Source organism: Magallana gigas, chromosome 6, assembly GCF_963853765.1.
Source record: "Magallana gigas chromosome 6, xbMagGiga1.1, whole genome shotgun sequence".
In the NCBI taxonomy this organism is placed as follows: domain Eukaryota; kingdom Metazoa; phylum Mollusca; class Bivalvia; order Ostreida; family Ostreidae; genus Magallana; species Magallana gigas.
The window spans coordinates 2,229,842-2,253,698 of NC_088858.1; the positions used below are offsets into that span (position 1 = coordinate 2,229,842).

The 23,857-nt window shown below is 31.0% G+C and overlaps 1 protein-coding gene across 1 annotated transcript; it reads left to right on the forward strand.

Moving 5' to 3' along the window:
- The first annotated feature begins 5,628 nt into the window (after positions 1-5,628).
- Positions 5,629-23,640, forward strand: LOC136276102 (delta-like protein B). Its single transcript, XM_066087069.1, has 14 exons — positions 5,629-5,727; positions 7,718-7,879; positions 7,979-8,025; positions 8,495-8,608; positions 11,823-11,945; positions 12,223-12,303; positions 12,582-12,593; positions 14,984-15,085; positions 15,259-15,287; positions 19,939-20,036; positions 20,248-20,439; positions 22,615-22,673; positions 22,763-22,773; positions 23,605-23,640. Exons 2-14 carry the CDS (start codon positions 7,746-7,748, stop codon positions 23,638-23,640), a joined length of 1,038 nt encoding a protein of 345 aa, XP_065943141.1. The 5' UTR covers positions 5,629-5,727; positions 7,718-7,745.
- Positions 23,641-23,857: the final 217 nt, after the last annotated feature.

A 23,857-nucleotide genomic window follows, 5' to 3' on the forward strand; every position in this document is an offset into this window, starting at 1 on the left:
AGTGGTGTTTATAAGTTGACACTCACCAAAAAGTATGTTTTGAATATAAAAGCAAATCTCCTCTGAATTAGTACATAAAATTTGCAGGGTTAGATCATTCCAGATCTATGCGTTTGGTATTTAGGAAAAGAACCTTACAATTCTGTATTTTCACATTTGTGTAATCACTAGCAATACATTTATTGCAATTTTAACATCTCAGATACCTTATGACATTTTTTTCTACGGTGTTGTTTGAAAACCGCTGGCAAGGGGGATAACTGTATTATTCTGGTGAATTTCCAGCAAAAATTCGACAAATAGTTTAATAAGCAAATTCTTAATACTTTAGAATACATTTTAATAAATCTTAGTGATTAATGTATCGTATTCAAAAGATTAAAATATTCAAACGCTTTTTTCTTTATTTAACTGACAAGAAGCGATAATAAGGCGGTAGACTAAAGTAGAAATAAAAAAATTAAGATTTGCTTGGACCCTGTGTTCCACGCAGAAAATATATTCGCGAAATAAAGCCGGTTGGGATGGGAAAAATTTAGTTTGCGCATGAGCTACTGTGTATCTGGTTCCTGTGCGGCATTATGGATAGACCACGGAACCAGTGTAGCACATGTTATCTGAATCGGATGACATGTAATGAGAACATGCATGTTAAACTTCAAACGCGCTGAGATTGTAAGGTTGTCAGTAAACAGTGCAGAACCAAAGTACATTTCTTAAAGAAATGATCGGATGGTGATATCTATTGCCAGCATCATGAAATAAGTTTATGTTATGTCGAAACTACAACATGCATTTAATAGCGTAAATTGCGATGATTTTTTTGTTTTCCTATATAGCATACATGTAAATTTAATTTTAGTAGACGAACCTGGTTAAATTCCAAATATATTTTTACGCATTAAGGGCAAAACATGATTGAATAAATATCTGATTGTTTACATAATTGAATAGTTATGTGTCTGTATGAAAGTTTAAATCTCATTTAAAATGCATCAAAATATGAAAATGAGAAATGATTGGTATGTGATATCAACTGCCAGCATAAAAAACAAAGTAACTTTTTCACAATTTATGTTCATTAGAAATAGCATAACAAATTCATGGGCTGATGTCAACAGTCGTCGAAAGACACTTGTAGTATTGGTAGAAAAACAATATTTTTACCTATTACTCCATTCTGGACCGGTGTACACCGAGCATACACATTACTTTACACATACACATAAAGTATAATACAAGTAATGAAGTTTTATTAAGTAAATGATAAAAATCGAAGAATGAATAAATACAGTATAATTTATGTAACATGTAACATATTCATCATTTTACCACTTTTGCAATTAGAGGTCTCCCCAGCACATGTTATTTTATTAAACCAAAGGGAAGGAGTCGATGAAATCTCACATAACCTTCAGACTTTCATGTTTCCGTTGGAAACACATGCATATGGTTTGCGTATTGCAGTCCTTTTTTATCTAAAAAAAAAACCAGCAACTTGATTTTTTTTAAATGTAATTTTATGTCGGTGTAAAAACATAATATAGAAAAGTCTTCGCCGATGTTACTGGGAACATTAATAAATGATTGCGTTTATATTTATTTTTTCAGTTGCAACGGTAGATCCTGAAATGTATCAAAATAAATCGGACTAATTTAAATATTATGCATAGTTTACAAACTACATTATACGGTTTAAAATTATAAACTGTGTAGACAATATTCTCTGTAAAGGTCCTTGAAAGAAAGACTACATAACGGTTTTATACAATAAAAATTCCCTGTTGATACGAGTGCTATGTAGAATTAGAATTACGTGGATATATTAACCTTATCATATGAAGCGTTCAATTCAAAAGACAATTTACAGTAATCCTACATCTGCTTTTGAAGAATTAGTTTGTTTTTTAATTTTGTTTTAGTCTGGAAAACGGAAAGACGCATACAATTCACATACCAGCGGTTGATGATGATGATGATGCAATTGAATGTGATCTTTCTATGTTTGTTGAAGCTGGGGCTTTCCAGAAAATAGTTAAAAATCTGACAATTACAAATATTTTAGTGGTGAATGAAAAGGTACTGTTTTTTGTATTTTTGTAAATAACGCACACTGAAGATAAATCTAGTGATATCTTCTTCAATTTTCACTACTCTTTAAATGATCGATTTAATGAACAGAGGACAGTTATAAAATACTGACACTATTGTATTTCTTTGCAAAGGATTGTGTGCTTACCATCAATCTCAATAATACAAGATTCAGCGTGGGCGACACATTTGCTCTTCCAATCACAGTAAAGGACTATGGTAGAAAATACATTGTGACACTATCACGTCATTCCGCATATGAAACTCCATTAGGAAGAGTTACTGTATTGGTAAGTTTTGATATTTTTAGAATTCATTTGTGACGATAAGATATGATCTTGAATCAGAAAATCATTTTTATTATCATTAAAGCTAATCAAGAGTCGTAAGAATGTTGTTTGGCTTGTAAAGATTAGTAAATATAAACTATGTCGAAACTTCACAAGAATGTAACTTTGTCTTTTAAAGCTTGCAGGCACTTTGGTAAATGTGGAATAGGGGTTTGGGCTGCCTCTGCATTTATTAAGGCAACATATCATATTTGTATATTGCAGATATATCTTGAATCAAATTGCAAATGAAATTAAATGAAGTGAACAATAAAGTCAAAATGTACTATGATTCTCCTGAAGGAATAGTTATAAAAACAAAATAATTCTTGAAACAATATTAAAACCACAATTTCTTGAATGCAGAAAAATGTTATTTTTATTATTGTAATACACATGTTGCTCCCAGTAACACAAATAATCGATAACACAATACGTGCAATTATTATATTTTCAATAAATGACATCAGTTGTTGTGTAAAAATGGTGTGTTATACGTACCTACATTCTTGGATCAAGTACCATTTGACTTCGTTTATGTGAAACAGTTTCATTTTAAAACGACGCTAGTTCATTGTAAATTTTATTTACATTCAGATGTATTTCAAAGTAACAGGAAGGACGGATCCACCTAAGTTCATACCGCCAACACCACCAAACAACCAAGCGTATACTGTTTATGTGGGCGGATATTTCTATATTAATGTATATGCAAAACCCACCGACATATCAAGGCAAGATATTTACAAAGCCCTTTTCTTCAATCTTGAAATTTGTAATTAGGTTTTAGAAATGTAAGTGTCGGGTATTTTTACACAGCAAATGTATATTTTAAATAGAAGAATTATAAAATTCAACTTTCTGAGAAGAGACAGGACACGCGTGCAAAAGACAGCGATACAGTCCGTTCCAGGAGACCCAGCCGCAGTGTACATATCAATGGGATGGTCTCCTGTAGACAGTGATATTGGGAAACACATCGTGTGTGCACATGCAGAAGATAGCAATGGGTATCGTTATATCATGTTTATAGCATTTGCGTCTAAGTTGTTGAAATAAAGTTTCATATCAATATCATTAAATGATTTTTTAACTTGCAATTGATAAAAGAAACCAAAAAAGTCCAAAGTTCATATAAATAATTTTGCTAATCATTGCTCGTCCAAAAATGTATGCCCTGTTATATTTTAAAATGTTACAATGTTTAAAAATAAGATTTCTTTTCTAATATCTCAACAAACTTAACCTTATTCAATTATACTTGATATTTTGTAGAAAACCAAACAAGTCTTTGTATTTTTCATCATTTTTTAAAAAATGATTAAAATAAATACATCAATTATTTTTAGACTACAAACTGCTCTGTTATAAAATCAAAGTGAAAGGTCATTTGTATAAAATAAAGGTGGTTTAGTCAGACCTATTATAAAAACAAAATTTAAAATCAATCAGACAATTTTTAGACCATTTTTGCGAATTTTCTATATATGCGTCTTTCTTTTGGCCAAAATACTTTTAAGATGACTCCCTAATCAGCAAATGTTTGGTTAAAAAATTGTGTTTTTCTCTAATAATGATAACATGGTAGGACATATTATAAACAATTTCAATTTTTTTTAGTTCGTAATACAGCATTCAAACAAACAAGTTCTTATCATCTATTTATAAATAAAAATATGTCAGATGCAATTTTGAATTTTATAAACCGATAAAACATTTTTACATAAAGAATGCGAAATACCAAAAATGAATACTTGTGAAATATGACATATCTTGACACATTTTTGTAATTTTATGATCAACTATTTTCTCTTTTGAGTTTTCGAATTATATCTGTTATATCTTAGAATACTAAGAATATAGGGGTTAATTAATTTTCTTTCTACAACTTTTAGATTTTGCTCCCTTTATTTGATATTGGAAAAAATGCCATAAATTATTTTTCTTCTGAAAATGCTTTAGTGTATTGGATTGTATGTTTTGTAGAGAGCATTATATATATATATGTGTGTGTGTGTGTGTGTGTAAAGGACACATTGGTAATGCAAACTTTCTTTCAGAATAAGTACGGTTAACTTGCGGTGCTTTAAAATTGATGTAAAAGGTAAGACAGTTTTATAAAAACAAGTAGAAAGTAGAAATGTTCAGTATAATCAGAATTTCATAAAAGCATTAGGTAGAAATAACTCCTTTGTTTTATGTAGACTGATAACTTATGAATATGTTTTACAGCCAGCATTTTTCGACCACATTCGCCTAAATCGGTAAGCTTTACTTTAATTTTTTTTGCCGGGAATAGGATGTGTTTTTTAAAATTTCGCCATATTTCGCTCACCTGAGCTTTTGCTAATTAAGATTTGTACGTTGTCTGTCGTCTTTGTCTTTGGCGTCGTTATTTTGTCGTAAAATGTTCACATTTTTATCTTCTTCTCGAGAATCACTAGGCATAGTTCAAATGAACTGAATACAAAGCATCCTTGGGCAAAGACTGTCTACTTTAAAGAGGAGATTCGATAGCATTATTTATAATGTGTTGGTATTTCAAAAAAATATCTTTCTCTCAAAAGCCTAAAAATATCAAACTTGTGTGGAAACATTTTTATGAAGTGTTGATCTAAATTTGCTCAAATCATGATCCCCGGGATAAAGTTGGGGCCACAAAATGGGTCAAAATATAAAGAAATTTATAGAGAAAAATCTTTTAAAATATTCTCCTCAAAAACCACTTGAGAAGACGAAGAATCAAGTTTGTTCAAATTATGATTGGGACACATTGAGTGAGGGTTGTGTCGATTTTTTAAGTTTGGGTATATAAAGAAAATTTTTGATAAAAATCTTCTTTTGGAAATCCAATCATCCAGAAAGCTAAAACTTGCGTGAAAGTAAGTTTTGTGCACATTGAAATTTGTCAAATCATGATTCCCGGGAGAGGGATGGGCACAATGGTGGGGGAGGGTGTTTTGAATAGAAAAAGACAAACATTTTCTTACAAATAATTGAACAAAAAGGGGGCTTAATATATTACATAAAGATATGGCGATTTAATTTATAAGATTATTATTTTACTTTTGAAGCAAAATCTACTGGGCTAAATTGTCAAAATATTTTCAATTTGATATTGTAATTTTGTTTAATCATTATTGTTGCTTTGGTAAGCAATGTGGCTTGTGGGCCATTTGTTTACCTAGTCGTTATATATGTTATAGGGAAAGCCTTATTTTGCGTCAATTCCATATCCACAAGACATAATTTGCCCGATTTATTCATATTGCTTGTTTCCTGTCTTTGCTGCGACAGACAACACAGGGTAAGTTTTATTGCTTGTTTTATACGATGGAAACATAGGTAATCACAGATCACAAATTCACCGAAACGAAGCATCACCTTTATGAGGCATCACTTTATCATATTATATGAAAATCATAGTTAATAGTCTTGGAAATAAATATGTACTGTAGTGTGGTTTGACGCAATATTGTATATCATATGTTAAAGAATTAATTGATAATGATTTGCTAATTTCACACGGAATTGAAAGATACAATGTTAATCAATACAAAAATAAAAAATATTATATCGCATTCTATGATATATCATATTTGATATATATTTTATACAATAGGTATCATATGATAAATTATTATCTATTACAATAGCATATGTTACAAAGTCATTTGATACAGTAATATATCACATAGTGCAATATCATATTATACAATACATATCATAATATATAATATCATATATAACAATATATAGAAGATAATATCGTTTAATAACATACAACAAATTGATACAATATCATATCATATCATATGATTTTTTGCAATTTAATGATATAATATTGATATAATATTGCATTATATAATTCAATAATTTACTATCATAAAATATTACATCATAGGAATCAAATTATACCAATTAACAACAAACACATCTATCACAAAAGTTTGAGTAAGGCAGGAGTTTTTAGCATCCTTTATAATGGAGATAAGGCTCTGTTTCTGAAGCTACCTCTGCGATTTATTTATATTATAGTTAAGTCAACCATGCAAGATGGTAATTGTACTTTATTAAACTTGTGACCAGTTCCAAAAATCTCAATGCCTCTAGCATCTGATTACCTTGGCTCTAATTCAGCATCCATGCATGCGATAATGAGAATAACAAGATTTATAATGTATACAAATGTGATAAAGATTGCACAGATAATGACTAAGATTTGTCTATCAAAAAGCACCTGCTTTAAAAACTTGAACCAGCTCGAAGACCATAACTTCATCCAGCACCTGAAGCCTATGGCTCAGAGTCAGCATCCAGGCCTGTTAAATGCACAAGTATCATAAGACGCACCATCCTTGCAAGTTTGATAAAGTTAGAACCAGTTATAACGAAGAAGTGCACCTGCTCAAAAAACTTTAACCAGTTCAAAAAACCTTAATTCATAATTTAACTCATTGAATATCCAAAACATATGGCTAAGATTCAGCATTCAATACCGTCGAGTGCATAAGTATCATAAGACGCACCATCCATATAAATTTAGTGACGTTAGGACCAGGAATAACTAACTTAAAGATATACTAATCAGAGGGCACCTTTTAACCAGCTCAAAAAACTTAAACCTCATACAGAATCCGAAACCTATGGCTTAGATCCGGCATTCAAGCTTTTCAGGTACATCAGTATCATATGACGACTCGTCCATGCAAGTTTTGTGAAGTTAGAAGCAGTAGTAACTCAGAAATGGCTATCAAATGGCACTTGCTCCAAAAACTATAACCTGCTAGAAAAAAAACCTTTCCCAGCATCTGAAATTTATACGTTCAGATGCATGATCCATGCAAGTTTGGTGAAGATAGCAAAAGTGATAACTAAGATACAGGACCTGCAACAAAAACTTTAACCAGGTCCGGATGCCGACGCCTGGAGTATAGCATAAGCCCCCCCCCCCCCCCCCGAATTTGTCTCGGTGAGCTTAAAATCACATGTAATGTAAAGGCAAATTCATATATCGTCCTTTTAAATTTAATAAAACACCATATTTATTTATTAAAAAGGTAACTTACAGGGAATCATGTGAGGCATCACCCGCCGAAACTATGATTATAACTCTAAAGTTCTATAGAGTTAATAAAAAGACCTCACTCTTCTTACCCACTTTATAGAACTTGTCAATGCTGCGTTATAATTATTTTTTATAAGATGGTAAAATAAAACTATAGCATTGTAGAATAATGCAATATAAACCAAAATGTATCTGTCTTTGTGAATGCAAATCATTTTAAAACTTTTAGAGGTATCGTTGAAATCACCAGCACGGACATGAGCGAAGAAAATATCACCATTTACTACAGCCCGGATGTGATAAATGGTACAATACACACCAAGATAGCAAAAGTAGAGTTCTTAGCCTTGACACCAGGTCCCCGACAAATATGTTTGAATGCCACTGATCGGTAAATGTTTTATTTATAATTCTATGCCGAATTAAAAAAGCTTAATCGTTTTTATAACTAAAAAAAAAATTTAACCTGTTTTTTAAATACATGTTTTAGATTTGACTGGACAGTGGGGTGTCTTATTGTGGCAGTTGAAATAAAGGGTAAAATTTAATTAAAGAATTATTATACAATGGTTCAAAGAAAGATATCATCATGAATATTACTTTCTTCAATGAATTAAAAGATTATTAGAAAATTCAGTGTTTATTAAAAACAAAAATCAACGTGACTGTACTTGACACATGAAGTTCGACGACGCTTAAGATTTATCATTTGGAGCTATATAAATTATTTGACGCTTAGAAGACCGCCTAACGCATAATGGCATTTTGACGCCGTCCTTAGATGAACACCTAACGCATAATGACATTTATGTCCTTTGTTGAATCACTGAATTTAACGGCTTTAAACATTTTACGCAAATTTGGAATTTCAGCAAGCGAAGTGAATTCTTGTAAAACAACCAAGAAATGTAATTTGTCTTGTTACTTTTTAACAACTTATATCACATAAGTAGTGAAGTTTGATATAAATACATATTCTATTTAATAATTGAATTTAATGTTATAGATCCATGTGAATCCAAACCTTGTCATAATAATGGCAGATGCACAGCTTATAAAGATAAATCAGGTTTTACTTGTACTTGCCCCGAACGATTCAATGGTACATTATGTGAAACACGTAAGTCAAAAACATTCTTTATCATATAAAGACATTACAAAGGTCAATCAAAAAATACGAATACAATGTGGCTGTCTATCATATATTTTTCATGAAAGTCATATTTAACAGATTAATCTGTGCACCAACACTTATGTTATTGATATGCGAAGTTTTAGTCCATTTGATGAAACGGTATTTTTGTTACCCCTTTTTAAAAACAACATGTTTTGTCACCACGGCGCACGGTAACGTTCAAAACATGACGTCAATATTAAACACGCACAGTTTATAGATAAACCCCATCTTTATATCACGCTTAGTCTCTTGTGCCTCTCTCCTTACAATTTAAAATTGCACTGAACCACTTAACATCTTATTTGCACACATTTGTTCGGGAATCATAAGTTAGTTCTTCAAAGTTTTCATTTTCTAATCGTCTATCTCTTGGTGTACTGTAACGATAACCCTGAACGTCGGTTGACGTTACTTATTTTTTGACCAAATATTTACAGATATTCTACTCTCTTTCGGACTGTTTTATATTCAAAATACAATTACCACCACTCCCACAAATTTTTTTAAAGTTAAACACAAATTGCAAATAAATGTTGACTTATATTTTGCACCATTGAGCATTTTCACAGCTTGTGTCGGCTTTTTCCTGCGTTAAATTCATTTTGTTTGTACCTCTCGTTGCACCGTGACGTCTGGCGACGTCGATTTTTTTAGTCAATTCTAAAGAGAACTATCTGTCTTTAGTTACTAATATCTGTTCGACAAAACAATATATCCCGTCTTTATTTGGAACAAAGAATACCAAGACAAAACTTAATTTGAGGTTTCAATATTATTTGGTTTTAAGCCCAATTTACAGAGATATTACTTTACTATGGTTTATTGTTGACATAAAACAAATTTTGACCGTGCGCCGTGACTTCATTTTTGCAGGATAAGATTCTAAATAATTCTTAGAAATAAAGTATTTATTAACTTTTTTTCTTGCAAATTGTTTGAAACTGTTGTTAAACTATGTCTACCAAATTTAGTAATGGCATGACGTTAAGTAACATAGCTAAGACAAAAGTCTTCGTATTTTTTGATTGACTCTCGTATATTCTGAAAGTCTTAAGTTTAATAATGTATGCATTTTTGGTCTTTGTTTGCTGTGGGTCTGGGTTAACAATTTTAAATTTTTACTTTTTGGGAGTTGATTTTAATCAACTCTCCTATGCAGTTACTCAGACAAACCGAAAGTGAAACAGTGTTTGGACCTCAGCACAAATCATTGCTGCTGACAAGACTTAGTTCTTGAAAACAATTGATAAATTCGATGTAATGTATGCTAAAGCATTGTTTTTCAAGGAAACTTATTTATAAATACCTTGAAAAAAGTCAGATTTTAAATGGTACGAACATTTGTAGTCGTATGTATTCCTACGCCAGAGTTCAATATAGTCTTGTTCAACTCGACGCTTAACTGTCTCCGTAAATCTTTGTCGGAGATTTACGGCGACAGCCGAGCGTTTGGTTGAACGAGACTAGAGTTCAATATTGCTTGGATCCATACAATTTTCGAGAAACATTTCTATTACCGATACATAGTTTGATTGAATTAATTTTATCTTTAAATATTATTTTACATGATTCATATGGGGGTTTCTCGACATTCTTGTCGAAAAAGTCCAAAAATTCATATTATAAAAATGTGCGTAATTCAAATTAGAAACTACATGTACTTGTCATGCAAAGTAACATATCATTGATTTTAAAATAAATAAACATCGACAAAATCAACTCCCGTCAGTTTATCAGTACTAGTATTTATTGAATTAACAAGACCGATTGTTCGCATTTTGGTTAAAAGCATTTGTAGGATTACAAGAATCTAATCTGTAAACCACTATTACATTGCCATCTTTAGAGCCTTATGGGAGGGGTCAAATATGTAAAAAAAAAAAATGCCCAATTTTAAAAAAATCTTCTTCTCTACTTCAGCACAGGTGGGGACAAACACTCTTGATGCATGTTTATATTAGCTATGTAGCCTTCTACCAAAATTATGAATCAGGGTTCAGTCCTTAAGACAGGACCAATATGACCATAGAGTGAATATGAATTACATCCTAGAATTTTTTTTTCTACACCAAGATATACCGTATATCCGTTTTTTTTTGCGTGTCGCAAAATTTTCGAAAATGGGGAACATGTGTAGCATCTTTAATTTGCGTCAGTCATTTTTTGCGATTTAAAAAGTTTCTTATTTAAAATGATACAGAATTTAATTTCTGCGTATTCAGTAATTTGCGATTTAAAAGACATCGCGACAAAATCGAAAATTAGATCATCACAAAAATTAACAGATATATGGTATTTCAGAAAAAAAAATCATAATTAAGATGTCCACGAAACCCTCTACCTAAATTGTGAAATTCATGGCCTATATGTTCAGGTTCTTAAGCGGGGCCTTTTGTATCTAGTATATATATATATATATATATGTATCTATATTTCAGTTTCTTTAACAAAATTAATATATAAATCTGGATTATGGACAAAATGGAGTAAAATGTGACCTGAAATATAAATAAAATGTTTAATATATAGATAACATTGATTTACTTATACAATGAATTTACACATTTTGCTTCTCATTATACTTTGATTAACGAAATATTTACTTCGACATAGACATTACTCGTACAAATACTCTACTTTTAACTTTGACTAAATACTTTTGTGGTAAATACTATACGCACAACTCTACAACATAACACTTTGTCTTCAACATGCTTATGATCACAGGCTTTACTTTATGATACGCATACTTTTTCATGAGCAAATGCGAATGTGTCCTAAATACTACCAAATTACACATACTACCAAACACACTTACCAGGTCATTTCAGGAATGGTCATGATGTTCATAGACCCCTGTCTAACTTCTTAAATTCATGACCCCTGCGCAAATTTGAGATAACATAGATTAAAAACAAGGAAACAAAATACCGACCTTTTGTTTTTATTTTATGTAATTTAATTTTGTGTCCTGAAAAAGGGACTGGCAGTCCTAAAAAAATGGCAATTTCAATTGTTTGTGTCGTGCTTTATATATTTAGTTTACTGGCTCAGTAGCTATATATTAGATCCGACACTTTTACGTTGCTCGTCGGGGCGGAGGTGAACCTCCATTGCAGTGAAATGATCTTTGCTTTGTATAATATATATGTTATAGGTAAAAACCTCTGCCAACAAAGACCTTGTGGTGTTTCCAATGCCTGCATTGATGTAAATACGGCACCGTTCTTTTTTTGTTTCCAATGTCCAACGGGAAAGACGGGCACAAGATGTGATGTTGGTGAATAGAGACATTTTACATTTATTATCTCGTATTTTTATACAATAATTTTACTGACATATAGTGAAATATTACATACAAAAAATTAACAGTCCCTTTCAATGATATACTTTTATCTCATATATTGATAATTCACAAGTTACAAAAGTTTCTTTGCTTCATTTCTTTTATTGAAATATTTCTGTTTAATTGCTTTGAAAACTACCAAACCACTTTAAATATTCAAACGAAAGTTAATACATGAATGTAGTCATTTAATGATTGTTTTTTCTTCTAGATATTGATGTTTGCCATCCAACCACATGCAGTGAAAATAATATTTGTCAGCAAAATAATGGTTCTTATCAATGTCTTTCTGGTATGAAGGGTTTTGATTTTTCAAATTTTATGCACAGGTTTCCACTTAAGATTTCCAGTTTGGATGTTTTTGTGCTTGAAATGTCGTTAAATAATATAAACCAACTTGTTAAATCAATAGTGTATCTTTGATTTACTTTATGATTGAGCACTTACCAAGTATATTGTATATATATATATATATATATATATATATATATATATATATATATATATATATATATATATATATATATATGTATTAAATGAGCAATATTTTCAAATTTTCCTTTTTTCCAGTCGATTTACAAGGTAAGTGTTTGTTTTATTCCTTGGTTAACTTTTTTAATAGTTATTTTGCTATAATCAAGACGATAGATTGAACCTTTTGAGACATCCGTTGTTCGTGGTACAAACACTTTCTATCAACATTTTAATTATGATGACAATTGCTTGTACATATTCTTTTGTGTAATAAATAAAAAGTGTCTTTAGCTTTAAGAAAGCTGTTCCATGAAAACTCGTTGTTGTAAATATGTCATTACACAAAACATGTTTTGTCTTAACCCCTGTATACATCCAAAACTTACATTCTATGTATATTTTTCCTTATGTTTGCATTGAGAATTTGCGACGGCCAATTTCCTACTACACTTCGGTTTTTTAATGCCGTCACAAACGTCATAAATAAGTTAGTTATTTAAGTACATCTAAAATGCTAAATACATGTTTTCGAAATTCAAAATGATTATTATACTAGGTAAATTAAATCTTAAACTATGTTTTATATAATTGATAAAGTATCTATAGGTTCTATTCAACTAAGTGAGGTAATGTTTCATATCAATAAATGTAAAATACATGTGACATACTTAAAATTATATTGTGTGTAAGATAAGTGTATTTTTGCGTAGAAGAGGGTGTGGTCGTCACCATTCGCGTATTTATAAACAGCATCTTCCACTTTATGAAAACAGATACTATTTATACATAAATGCTTATTACTCCAAAAGAGTCACCTGACCAGAATACTGTCCGAACATGTTAAGATCCAACAATAGAGTTGCAACACAAACCAAACACAACCCAAATACATGTATAAACTCAGGACAAGTATCAAAAATTAAAAATACTATATTGTACTAAAATATTATTATATCAATATATACTGAACGTACGTTTTATATAGTGTAAATGATAAACAACAAATACATGTACTTACACTGTAGGGCTATAAGTTTCTTTAAAGAATGCGTACACTTTTGCAAAATGAGTTGATGTTTACTCTGTTACCCGATAAAAAAAACACAAAAAAACCAAAAAACGACGATGACAAGAGAGTAGAAGAGGGGGAGTAAATCTTGAAAAATTTGATAATACGTACATATATTATTCAGGAAAACACCACAAAATTCTAATTAATTACAGACGATAGTTTTATAACAGTCGACACCATATCACTATTTATCGTTATTCGTCGTATTTTAGGGAGTTGATTTTAATCAACTCTCCTATGCAGTTACTCAGACAAACCGAAAGTGAAACAGTGTTTGGACCTCAGCACAAATCATTGCTCCTGACAAGACTTAGTTCTTGAAAACAATTGATAAATTCGATGGAATGTATGCTAAAGAATTGTTTTTCAACGAAACTTATTTATAAATACCTTAAAAATAGTCAGATTTAAAATGATACGAATAATTTAAATATTTTTTGTAGTCGTATGTATTCCTACGCCATAGTTCAATATAGTCTCGTTCAACTCGACGCTCGGCTGTCTCCGTAAATCCTTGTCGGAGCGTTTGGTTGAACGAGACTAGAGTTCAATATTGCTTGGATCCATACAATTTTCGAGAAATTTTTCTATTACTGATACATAGTTTGAATGAATGAATTTTATCTTTAGATATTTTTTAACATGATTCATATGGGGGTTTCTCGACATTCTTCTTGAAAAAGTCCAAAAATTCATATAAAAATGTGCATAATTCAAATTAGAAACTACATGTACTTGTCATGCAAAATAACATATCATTGATTTTAAAATAAATAAAAATCGACAAAATCAACTCCCGTCAGTTCTTCAGTACTTTGTTTATATATGAACCTTTCAACATCGTTTGTTCGAGTTATTTTAAAAAGTATGCGTTTTTTAATAAGTCAAATCGAATACTACTGAATCAAATTCTAATAAAGTTTTGAAGAACATATCTTTTTTAAGCTAAACTTTTTGCTTTATAAATTAAAAGAATAATGCCAAAAAACTTATGAAAATAAAGTTAATTAAATATTGTTAATTCTTTTAATCATGAAATGGTTATTATTTAAGATTAAGATTTTGTTTTTATATCACAAACTCATTTCTCTATGTCAATCAATTCGTTTTATATTAGCTTTAATCTTACGTTTTACAATGATTTATATAGATTAAGTAAAGGATAAAAACCAAAGCTATATATTATTTTGCGCTAACGGTGTTCGAACTCAACAAATGTACAGAACAGATTGAGACAGAAAATATGCAGTTAAAAAGATGGTAGATAATTAAATGAATAGATACTTGTATATAATTAATTTAAAGATTTGTAGATGAATAAATTATATATTTATAAATATGCTGATATATTTGTTGAGACATAAATAGTAAGATAGATGATATTACATAAGTATATGCATTGAGAGGTGTCTATTGTGTTTTATAGAGCAATGCCCCCATACTTGTTTGAAGAGCGAAGCAACAGTTTGTTTGAGAAATAACTGTGTTTGTGCTTTGTGGTCTCTATATAATGAGACATGCATGTCAAGTAAGTTTTATTAATTTTTGTTAACGTTTCAATTGAGAACATTTAACTTACAGTGATTATACAAATGTAGTTTAACATAGCTTAAGAATTGGGTAATGGGATTTGTATTACAATTATTATACATTTCTTACAATATTATAAAAGTTGATAGATGTTAAAACATATTTTCGTAGATAATACAGTCAAATCTAATAGCAGCATTGTGAGTATATGTTTTATTTGAAATACCCTTTTTAAAGAAATGCAAAGTAGTTTTAGCTGCAAGCTCAAATAAGCTTTTCTTATCGTATTTTGTCCGTCGTCCGTTTGTTCGTCCGCTATCCGTCTGTCTATAACTGTTCCCATTTCGAACTTCTTTTTCTTAAACCACTTGGCCAATTTCACCCAAATTTGGCACAAAATATAAATTGCAGAAATAATAGGCCAGTTTTTATTTAGAGTAAAAAAAAAGAACTCGAAACTGTAAAAAAGAGGTATAGATGAGATAAAGGGCTAATTCATTGTCAAATTTGAGCTAAATAGAAAAATAATAATAAAGGGGGGGGGGAGGGATTAAATCAGTTTATAACTTCGGGATCGTTATTCCATATCGCGAAAACGAGGCTCTTTTTTGAAGCAGCCATTTTGGATGCATGTTAAAGGGTCAATCTGACTAAGATCAATATGTTTGTTGTGCTACAGCTCACTTGCGAATATAATTTTGAAAAGTAACATGCAAGATATACTTGTGCCAATTTTGTGAAACAAATTCAAGTTAAATATTTCAATGCGTTGCGTTTTCAATCGTTACGGTGGTATAGTTTGATTATATTTCCGTATCATTTTCATTAATTATGCTTGTTAACGATTGCCTGCCTATTAGAATTTACGTATCGAATCAAACATAATATTTGGTTAATTGGGCAACTGAATGCTTTTACATCATATTAAGAGACAATTTAATCAATTCGTTATTCGGTATGATATCTATGCATTGGTTGAATAATGCAATATGTTTTATTAAGATGTTTAACATTACATGTATGAATAATTGCGTGGACCCTGAGGTCCACGCAGAAAATATATAAGCGAGGTTAAACCGGATGCTATGGGGAAAATGCAACCTGCGCATGAGCTAGCCTGGTTCCTGTGCGTAATGGGTAGCTCAGGGAACCAGGCTAGCACACGTTTATCTAAATCGAGATCGGGATTCCGTGCCATAAGTTCAAAGGCGCTGTAATTGTAAAGTTGTCGGTTAACAGTACAGAAACAAAGTATTTCTTTTAAAGAAATGATCAGCATGTGATATGAACTGTCAGTATCATTAAATAAGTTAATGTTATGCCGAAACTACAACATGCATCAAATAGCATAATTTGCAATGTATTGTTTTTGTTTTCCGAATACACATGTAACTTAACTTTACCTTTATAGTAGGCGAGGCTAGAGTACTTACCGATTAAAAATTTTTAAGCATTTAAGTATGATTGAATAATTATGTCACTGTATAAAAGTTTAAATCTCAAGAAAAATGCATAAAAATATGAAATTTTTAATTTACACAAAGCTGTTCCTGCATAGTTAACGAAGTAGTGCGAATCGTAATGTGTGAGCAAATAGTAGAATTCACTGAATGCCTGATACTATACATGCACACTTCATTAATAGATAGATCATGATTATTTAGGTAGTATGAAGCCTTTTAATTCTGAGATAAAAGGTCTGGGCTATATACGTAAACAACGTACACATTTAGTGGTTAAAAGCAGGAGGCTAGAGTGGGTGGAATCTCTGATAATCTTATCACGTTTTCGTTGGAAACACGTGCAAATATTCCACGTATTGTAGTCCTTTTTTAAATTTTTAGAATAAATTGTGCTGTTTATTTGTTCTTGTGCGTTTTTTTCCTTTTTTTCACAATTTTCTATTTACTTACCATACTTGAGTGTCAAGCTTCAAATTATAAGCAAGATACAGAGCTTTGTGTTTACAATTTGTTCACAATTCTATGTTTGAACGCAGAGCTAAGACCAGGTTTTTGTTCGTGAATATTTTAAATTTGAATAGGAAATATCAAGTTTAAAAATCTAAAGATTATTGTAATAAACTCATCTGAACAAAAGCATGACTCAAGCGTAGCAGAATAGGTAGCTCTGTATTTTGTTCATCACTCTATAACGAACGCTAATTTGGTTGATTATAAAAAACATCTTACTTAACATTAAATACTTGTACAGAAAAATTAAAAGAATGATGTGGTATACGTACTTTCTTGAACCTATTCTAATTTGATGAATTATATGAAATATCCAATCCACAATTTGATGGTTTGCAAACGAGTATATAATAAAGACGTATGTTAAACAGTTTCCACAGTTCTGATAAATATAATTATGAAAATATATCTACATTATCCTTGTTTTTAAGAAACTAATGAAGACAATTAACTTGGTTTGAAGTCATTTGTTGTTATTTAATGATGATGAAAATAATGGGTGGTCCGTAGTACAAAAGAGTGGTATCCCTGTCAATACATCGAATAGCTCTTTGACAACAATCTTTTATAAATTGGTAAGACTATTTAAGTTTATGAATGTGGCCTTAGCGACTTTTGCCACAGAGTTCAAACACTTCGTACTGGCTTCTAGACTATCTGGCGACCCTCTGTCCTCTTTTGTTAACTTTTAAATGTGTGATAATAGCTTATTAAATGAATTCATCTCATTGGCATGGCATATTCATAGATCCCAAAAATATTTTTTTAGATATATATATTTTTTACTTAATCTTATAAATGCCGAAAAATGAAAATAACAGGTTTCATAAAATAACAGGTTTCATAAATATCAATACTCCAATAAAAAATCTTGCAGGTAAATGGTAACCACTCACGTAAACACTCAAGTAATGAACCATCGTTGCTCTGATGAGCGATGTGGCCAAGAGGACTCTTGTTTAGTTTTTGGGAGTTGATTTTAATCAACTCTCCTATGCAGTTACTCAGACACACCGATAATGAAACAGTGTTTGGACCTCAGCACAAATCATTGCTGCTGACAAGACTTAGTTCTTGAAAACAATTGATAAATTTGATGTAATGTATGCTAAAGAATTGTTTTTCAACGAAACTTATTTATAAATACCTTAAAATAGTCAGATTTAAAATGATACGAATAATTTAAATATTTTTTGTAGTCGTATGTATTCCTACGCCAGAGTTCAATATAGTCTTGTTCAACTCGGCGCTCGGCTGTCTCCGTAAATCCTTGTCAGAGATTTATGGTGTTCGCCGAGCGTTTGGTTGAACGAGACTGATATTGCTTGGATCCATACAATTTTCGAGAAATATTTTTATTACTGATACATAGTTTGATTGAATTAATTTTATCTTTAAATATTATTTAACATGATTCATATGGGGGTTTCTCGACATTCTTGTCGAAAAAGTCCAAAAATTCATATTATAAAAATGTGCGTAATTCAAATTGGAAACTACATGTCCTATCATGCAAAATAATATATCATTGATTTTAAAATAAATAAACATCGACAAAATCAAATCCCGTCAGTTCTTTAGTACTTTGATTTTAATTATTATCATGTTATGTTCTTTAGACAAATTCAATTTCGTTGATAAGGTTAAGACGGGGATTATTTGAGGTTTGTCAAAAAGAGGGGGTTTTATTTAAAGAGTTGGTATCTTTATTTATGAATTTAATATTGATTTTGTGACTAAGAAATAGATGAATGGAACAGGTCCCTTTTATAAAAGTAGTAATAAGGCAAATGACATAACATAAAATTTTTTGAATGAATGCCTAGAAAACCATTTGAAAAAAAACTTTCAAGTTTAAAACCAGGGGAATATCCCAAAAACAAAATTAATATATATGTTAGATAATCACCTCTTTTATCAGAGGATCTATAATAAAACAATGATATTGTACAACAGAACATAATTCTTTAACAATCTGTTTATAAAAAAAGGTAAATATTTAGGTCTCTTTATCTGTAGTCGTAAAGGAGAATCAAATCTGGAACTTAAGTTAAACCTATTTACACGCTTAAACTATATGTCATTCAATTCAAGAGGAAAAACCGTATTATAATTATGTAGGGAACAAATAACGGACCGTTCAAGATGAAACCCCCTTTTTTTTTACATTGCACTTTGAATGAAAGTCTTACTCAGAAATGTTTCTTTATGTTTAATATTCAGCACTTTGATAATTACCAACATTTACTTAATTATTGAAAAAACGATTAATGATTTTCTTTTTACAACCGGTTGGATTAAAAAAAAACTCTACCTACCAAAGTTTCTAAAATTACATTTGTTTTTGAAGTTGCCACCTATCGTTGTCCATTATTAAACGTATGAAGTATTCAAACATTTTCAAATATGTGACTCAAAGGGTCGGTTGCAGATTGCTTATTTCATATACACGTATATGGTATGTTTAGTGCTGTGTATGCACAATGTCAATATAAGAATGACTTATTATCAACAAGTTTGTGCAACAGTCTTGCCAAATATAATAACAAATTGTTTTGAACCTGGATTGTTTTACTATGCTGTAAGTTTTAAAACGGCATTTCAGTTAGATTGTACTATGTGAATACAGTATATTTAGAAATGTAAAGTTTTAACATGAAGCGATATATTTTACAGCGACAAAACCCACACTAAGCTTGAACTGCAGCAAATTAAATGTATTCTGAAATGTTTATTGTATTTTAAAAGTACATGTATTTTAACCAAGAAGATTAAAAAGTAATATCTTAATAGGATTGATTATGAAAAAAATAAAAAATAAAAACAACAAATGCACATTTATGGTAAATGACAATTAATTATTTTATTCCTTTTGTAGATTCCGTATTTTGCAGCACCGACATTATCCGTAGGGTCTGTAATAACATGTGATTTCTATGACAGAACTTGTGAATTCCCGGTTTATGTTTTTTCAGAGTAAGGTTTCATATTTTGAAGGGAATATCATTAAAAGCAATGTTATCTGTTTATCCTTAATTGATTAGAATTAATTACTTTCTAAAGTAAAGATAAGTAAAAATAATTGTTTCTATCGAATTTTACATCTTCACAACATAGTTTTTTTTCTGCACGAGAATAAAAACTGTAGGTTTTTTTTTATATATTACTATGTTTTTGACAATTTCAGATCTACTCCAAAGGTGTCTTATTTTAGCGAAATGAACATTTACAAATCACTTTATCGTGGCATTACTGTTTTGACATCAGAAAACAATACTAATGGTATTTACCAATCAACAATTGTGATTTCAAACAACGAAGTCGACAATCCAAAATATCAAGAATATGATCTTTGTCTAAACGTTGCCACAAATACCACGTAAGTATTCATTTTATCGTTCACATGTACTTGTGTAAGTTCTACAACAGTTTTGAGAACAAACCATGTTTTAGTTTGTGGGTCACTCGGATGACCTACTGTTATCAATCTTCGTCCATCGTCCTTCGTCGTCGGTTAACAATTTTACGTTTAAATTCTTCTAAAAACAGTTTTCGAGGTAGGAAAATGTTCTTTTGCAGATCAGTTGTACATATATCAGAGGTGTGCATATTGCTAGGATTTTGATTTCGGATTATTTATCCAAAAATTACCAGCTTTTGAACTGAGTCATTTTTTTGCAAAATATTGCATATAAGGTACCCAATTTTCCTAGATACGGGATGACATGGGATTATGGATATAGTTCACATAAAAGAAAACCCGGTTTGCTGTCACATTGACAAATTTTCACTTGTTTCTCTTTAGTGCCACACGTATGCTAAAAGCTAAATACATGTACCTCAAGCAATGTGAAACCAGTTTGACCTGGCTGTTGCCAAAAAAAATGACGTTGGCAACGCGCGTGAAGTAAAATTTTCTAATCAAACTTGCAAGAATATAAAAATATTTACTTCATGAAGCTAACTTAAAAGCAAGACGGCTAGTGATACACCCAATTTTCTGCAGACCACAGAATAAGAGAAGTTTGCAATTTTACAAATCCGTCACTTTAGATCTTTATTCTGCACAAGCGAAACCAATTATGTGTATATTTAAATGATGGAAGGCACCAAGTGTGGAGAAAGAGGAATGTGAGCTTTTTAGTGACCCCTATGTGATTATCGTTGAAGTGAAAATTCGTTTATGGTGTAAAGTGGCAGTTCAATTTTTAGGGTCGACAGATTTGTACGTCATCAGAATTTGATCACTGACAAGTATCAAATGTTAAGAAGAGATTCTCCACGCAATCGTAAGACCATTTGTCAACATCATTGGTTCAAATTTGTTCTAATGACTGATTACGTTAAGCCACATAGAGCAAACATCATGAGTCAGAACCGTGATGCGGAGACTATCAAGAAAACTGGACGGTCTTCGAAGTCCCTAGACCTTAATACTATAAAGCATGTCTGGGATGTTCTACAGAGAAAAGTTCAGCAATGTGTTCCACCCAAAACAAACAATTTTGAAGTTTCTTTGTTATATAAATGAGATCGTATTCTAAGAATGACCTTTATTTACTCATTCGAAATTTCCCCAACGCAACAAAGGGCTCTTATTTGAGAGATGGGGCCACCCAACTTTTTTATATTTGTTGAACAAATTGTCGTGTTTTAAGTAAACAAATTATGCAATTACTGGATATAGAGAATTGGAAATTCACCCTAATAGGGATTGTGCCCATAACTGTTAATCTTTTTTTCTGTACAAGTGAACAATTACCTTAAATTTTTTTCGAATGTGTATTACTTTACAGACTCAACTCTGAGATTTATTTGATTATATATATTCTTCGTAATAGAAAATATAAATGAGGATTTTCATAACTCTTTCTTTTTTTGTTTAAGTAAATATAAAATTCCAATTTTTAGAATATATATTCTTAGATACTTTTACAGTCGTTAGTGATAAAATGCATTTGTTATCAAGTTTATAATTCCCCCTTGTTTAATTATAAAATTCACTGATCATGGGGCGGGATTTCAGGGTTTTTTTTAAGGTCACAAATATGGCCAAAAAGTATACACGTACTTTTTATTAGGTCACTTGAGTTATTGGGGTATTCCTACGACTCTTACTCCTCGATTTCATGAATCAATGTTTTTCAAACATCAAATGATAAAGCAGGGATAAGAGTCACAGGGGTCTCAGATTACGGTTTAGACTCCAAAATGAAGCTTGAAATGCAAACAAGACACTCTTTACAGATCCATCTGAGAGATATGGTACTCAAATGACTGTCAGTGTCTATGGGCATTTGTAGTTTATGTATTATTTATGAAGTTATGAATTTTAATTATTGCAAAGGTACACGGTTAGTATTAAGGGGCAGTAAAGGTCGTGGTAATCTTTATTATCGACAATAAATGTAGTAAATTGTATTATACGCACAATACATTCACAATATAAATGATTTTGAAAACGTACGCCAGATGATTAATGATTTTTACTTATCTGGGATGATATTTAGTATGGTAATTTTTTGTTTAACAGCCGTCAAAATTTTTATTATAGACCTCAAGACATAATCGATAGACAGTGTTTTCACGTCGTAGATAGAGGAGTTCCATCAAGTAAGAAAAGCAAATACTTTTCGAAATTGTATTTATCCTGTCAGGATAAGTTTAAGCATTATTACTTTTTCTGCTGATTTGCTTTTTAGGGACACATCATGTAAGTACTACATGTTTTATATCTCAAAATTATATTTTTGGATTTATAAGCCCTGATCGCTGTACCGCTAATTCATAATTTAGCAAACCTGTTGCCCATTCTAGAAGGATTTTATTTTTTATAAGACAATGAAACTTCATACAAGATTGTTAACTAACAAAGTATTGTAATTTTTAACGGAATTTAAAGATTCAAATGTAATTTTATTAAAATCTTAAAGACAAATGCAAGAAACACTACCTTGACTTTTTTACTATTACCCAGAAACCTATTTATAAACTTTTCAATTTAACTCAACAGTGTTTTCTTTTATTTTTGCCATAAATTAATTCAATAATACGCATTATTTCTCCTTTCATCCGACTATAGTAATAGTAGTTTTTGAATTTTATCGTTTCGCTTACCTCTTATATAACGACAAGGGTACATTTCATGCCTCAGTGCATTCAGATATTAGAAGTTTCATACAAACGCGTTTTGAGAAAAATATTACAACCACTGCACGGTAAGGGATATAAAAAAAATGAACAAAGCAGACTGATATCTAGACATACAGTACCGATCAGACCCGACCTAACAGAGAGTAAACCCCAACTAAACCCTGGGTTTACTTTCTGTGTTTACTCTGGGTTTACTTCGGGTTTACTAGAGTGGACCCAGAGTAAATCCAAAGTAAACCCAAAGTAAACCCAGAGTGGACACAGAGAGTAGACCCCAATCAGAAGTATACCCCTGAAAGCAGATGCTACATGTGTTTTTGGAATGTACACGGGGCAGGAATTACAGGCAGTAAGATTGCAAGATAAAATACAGGTTTGCTTCACACTTCAGTGTGTACAGTTGAACACGAAAGCAGTTCTCGAGTAAACCCAAAGTAAACACCGGGTAAACCCAAAGTAAACCCTAAGTGGACCCACATTTTCAAAAAGGAAACCCAGAGTAAACCCAAAGTAAACTGAGAAAGTAAGCGTGGGGTTTAGTTGGGGTTTACTCTGGTGTTAGGCTGGGTCTGATCGGCACTGTACATAACTCAAAAATCTTTGATCATTGCAAAGCGTGTCCTTGTGTGGTATTGCTTAATTAT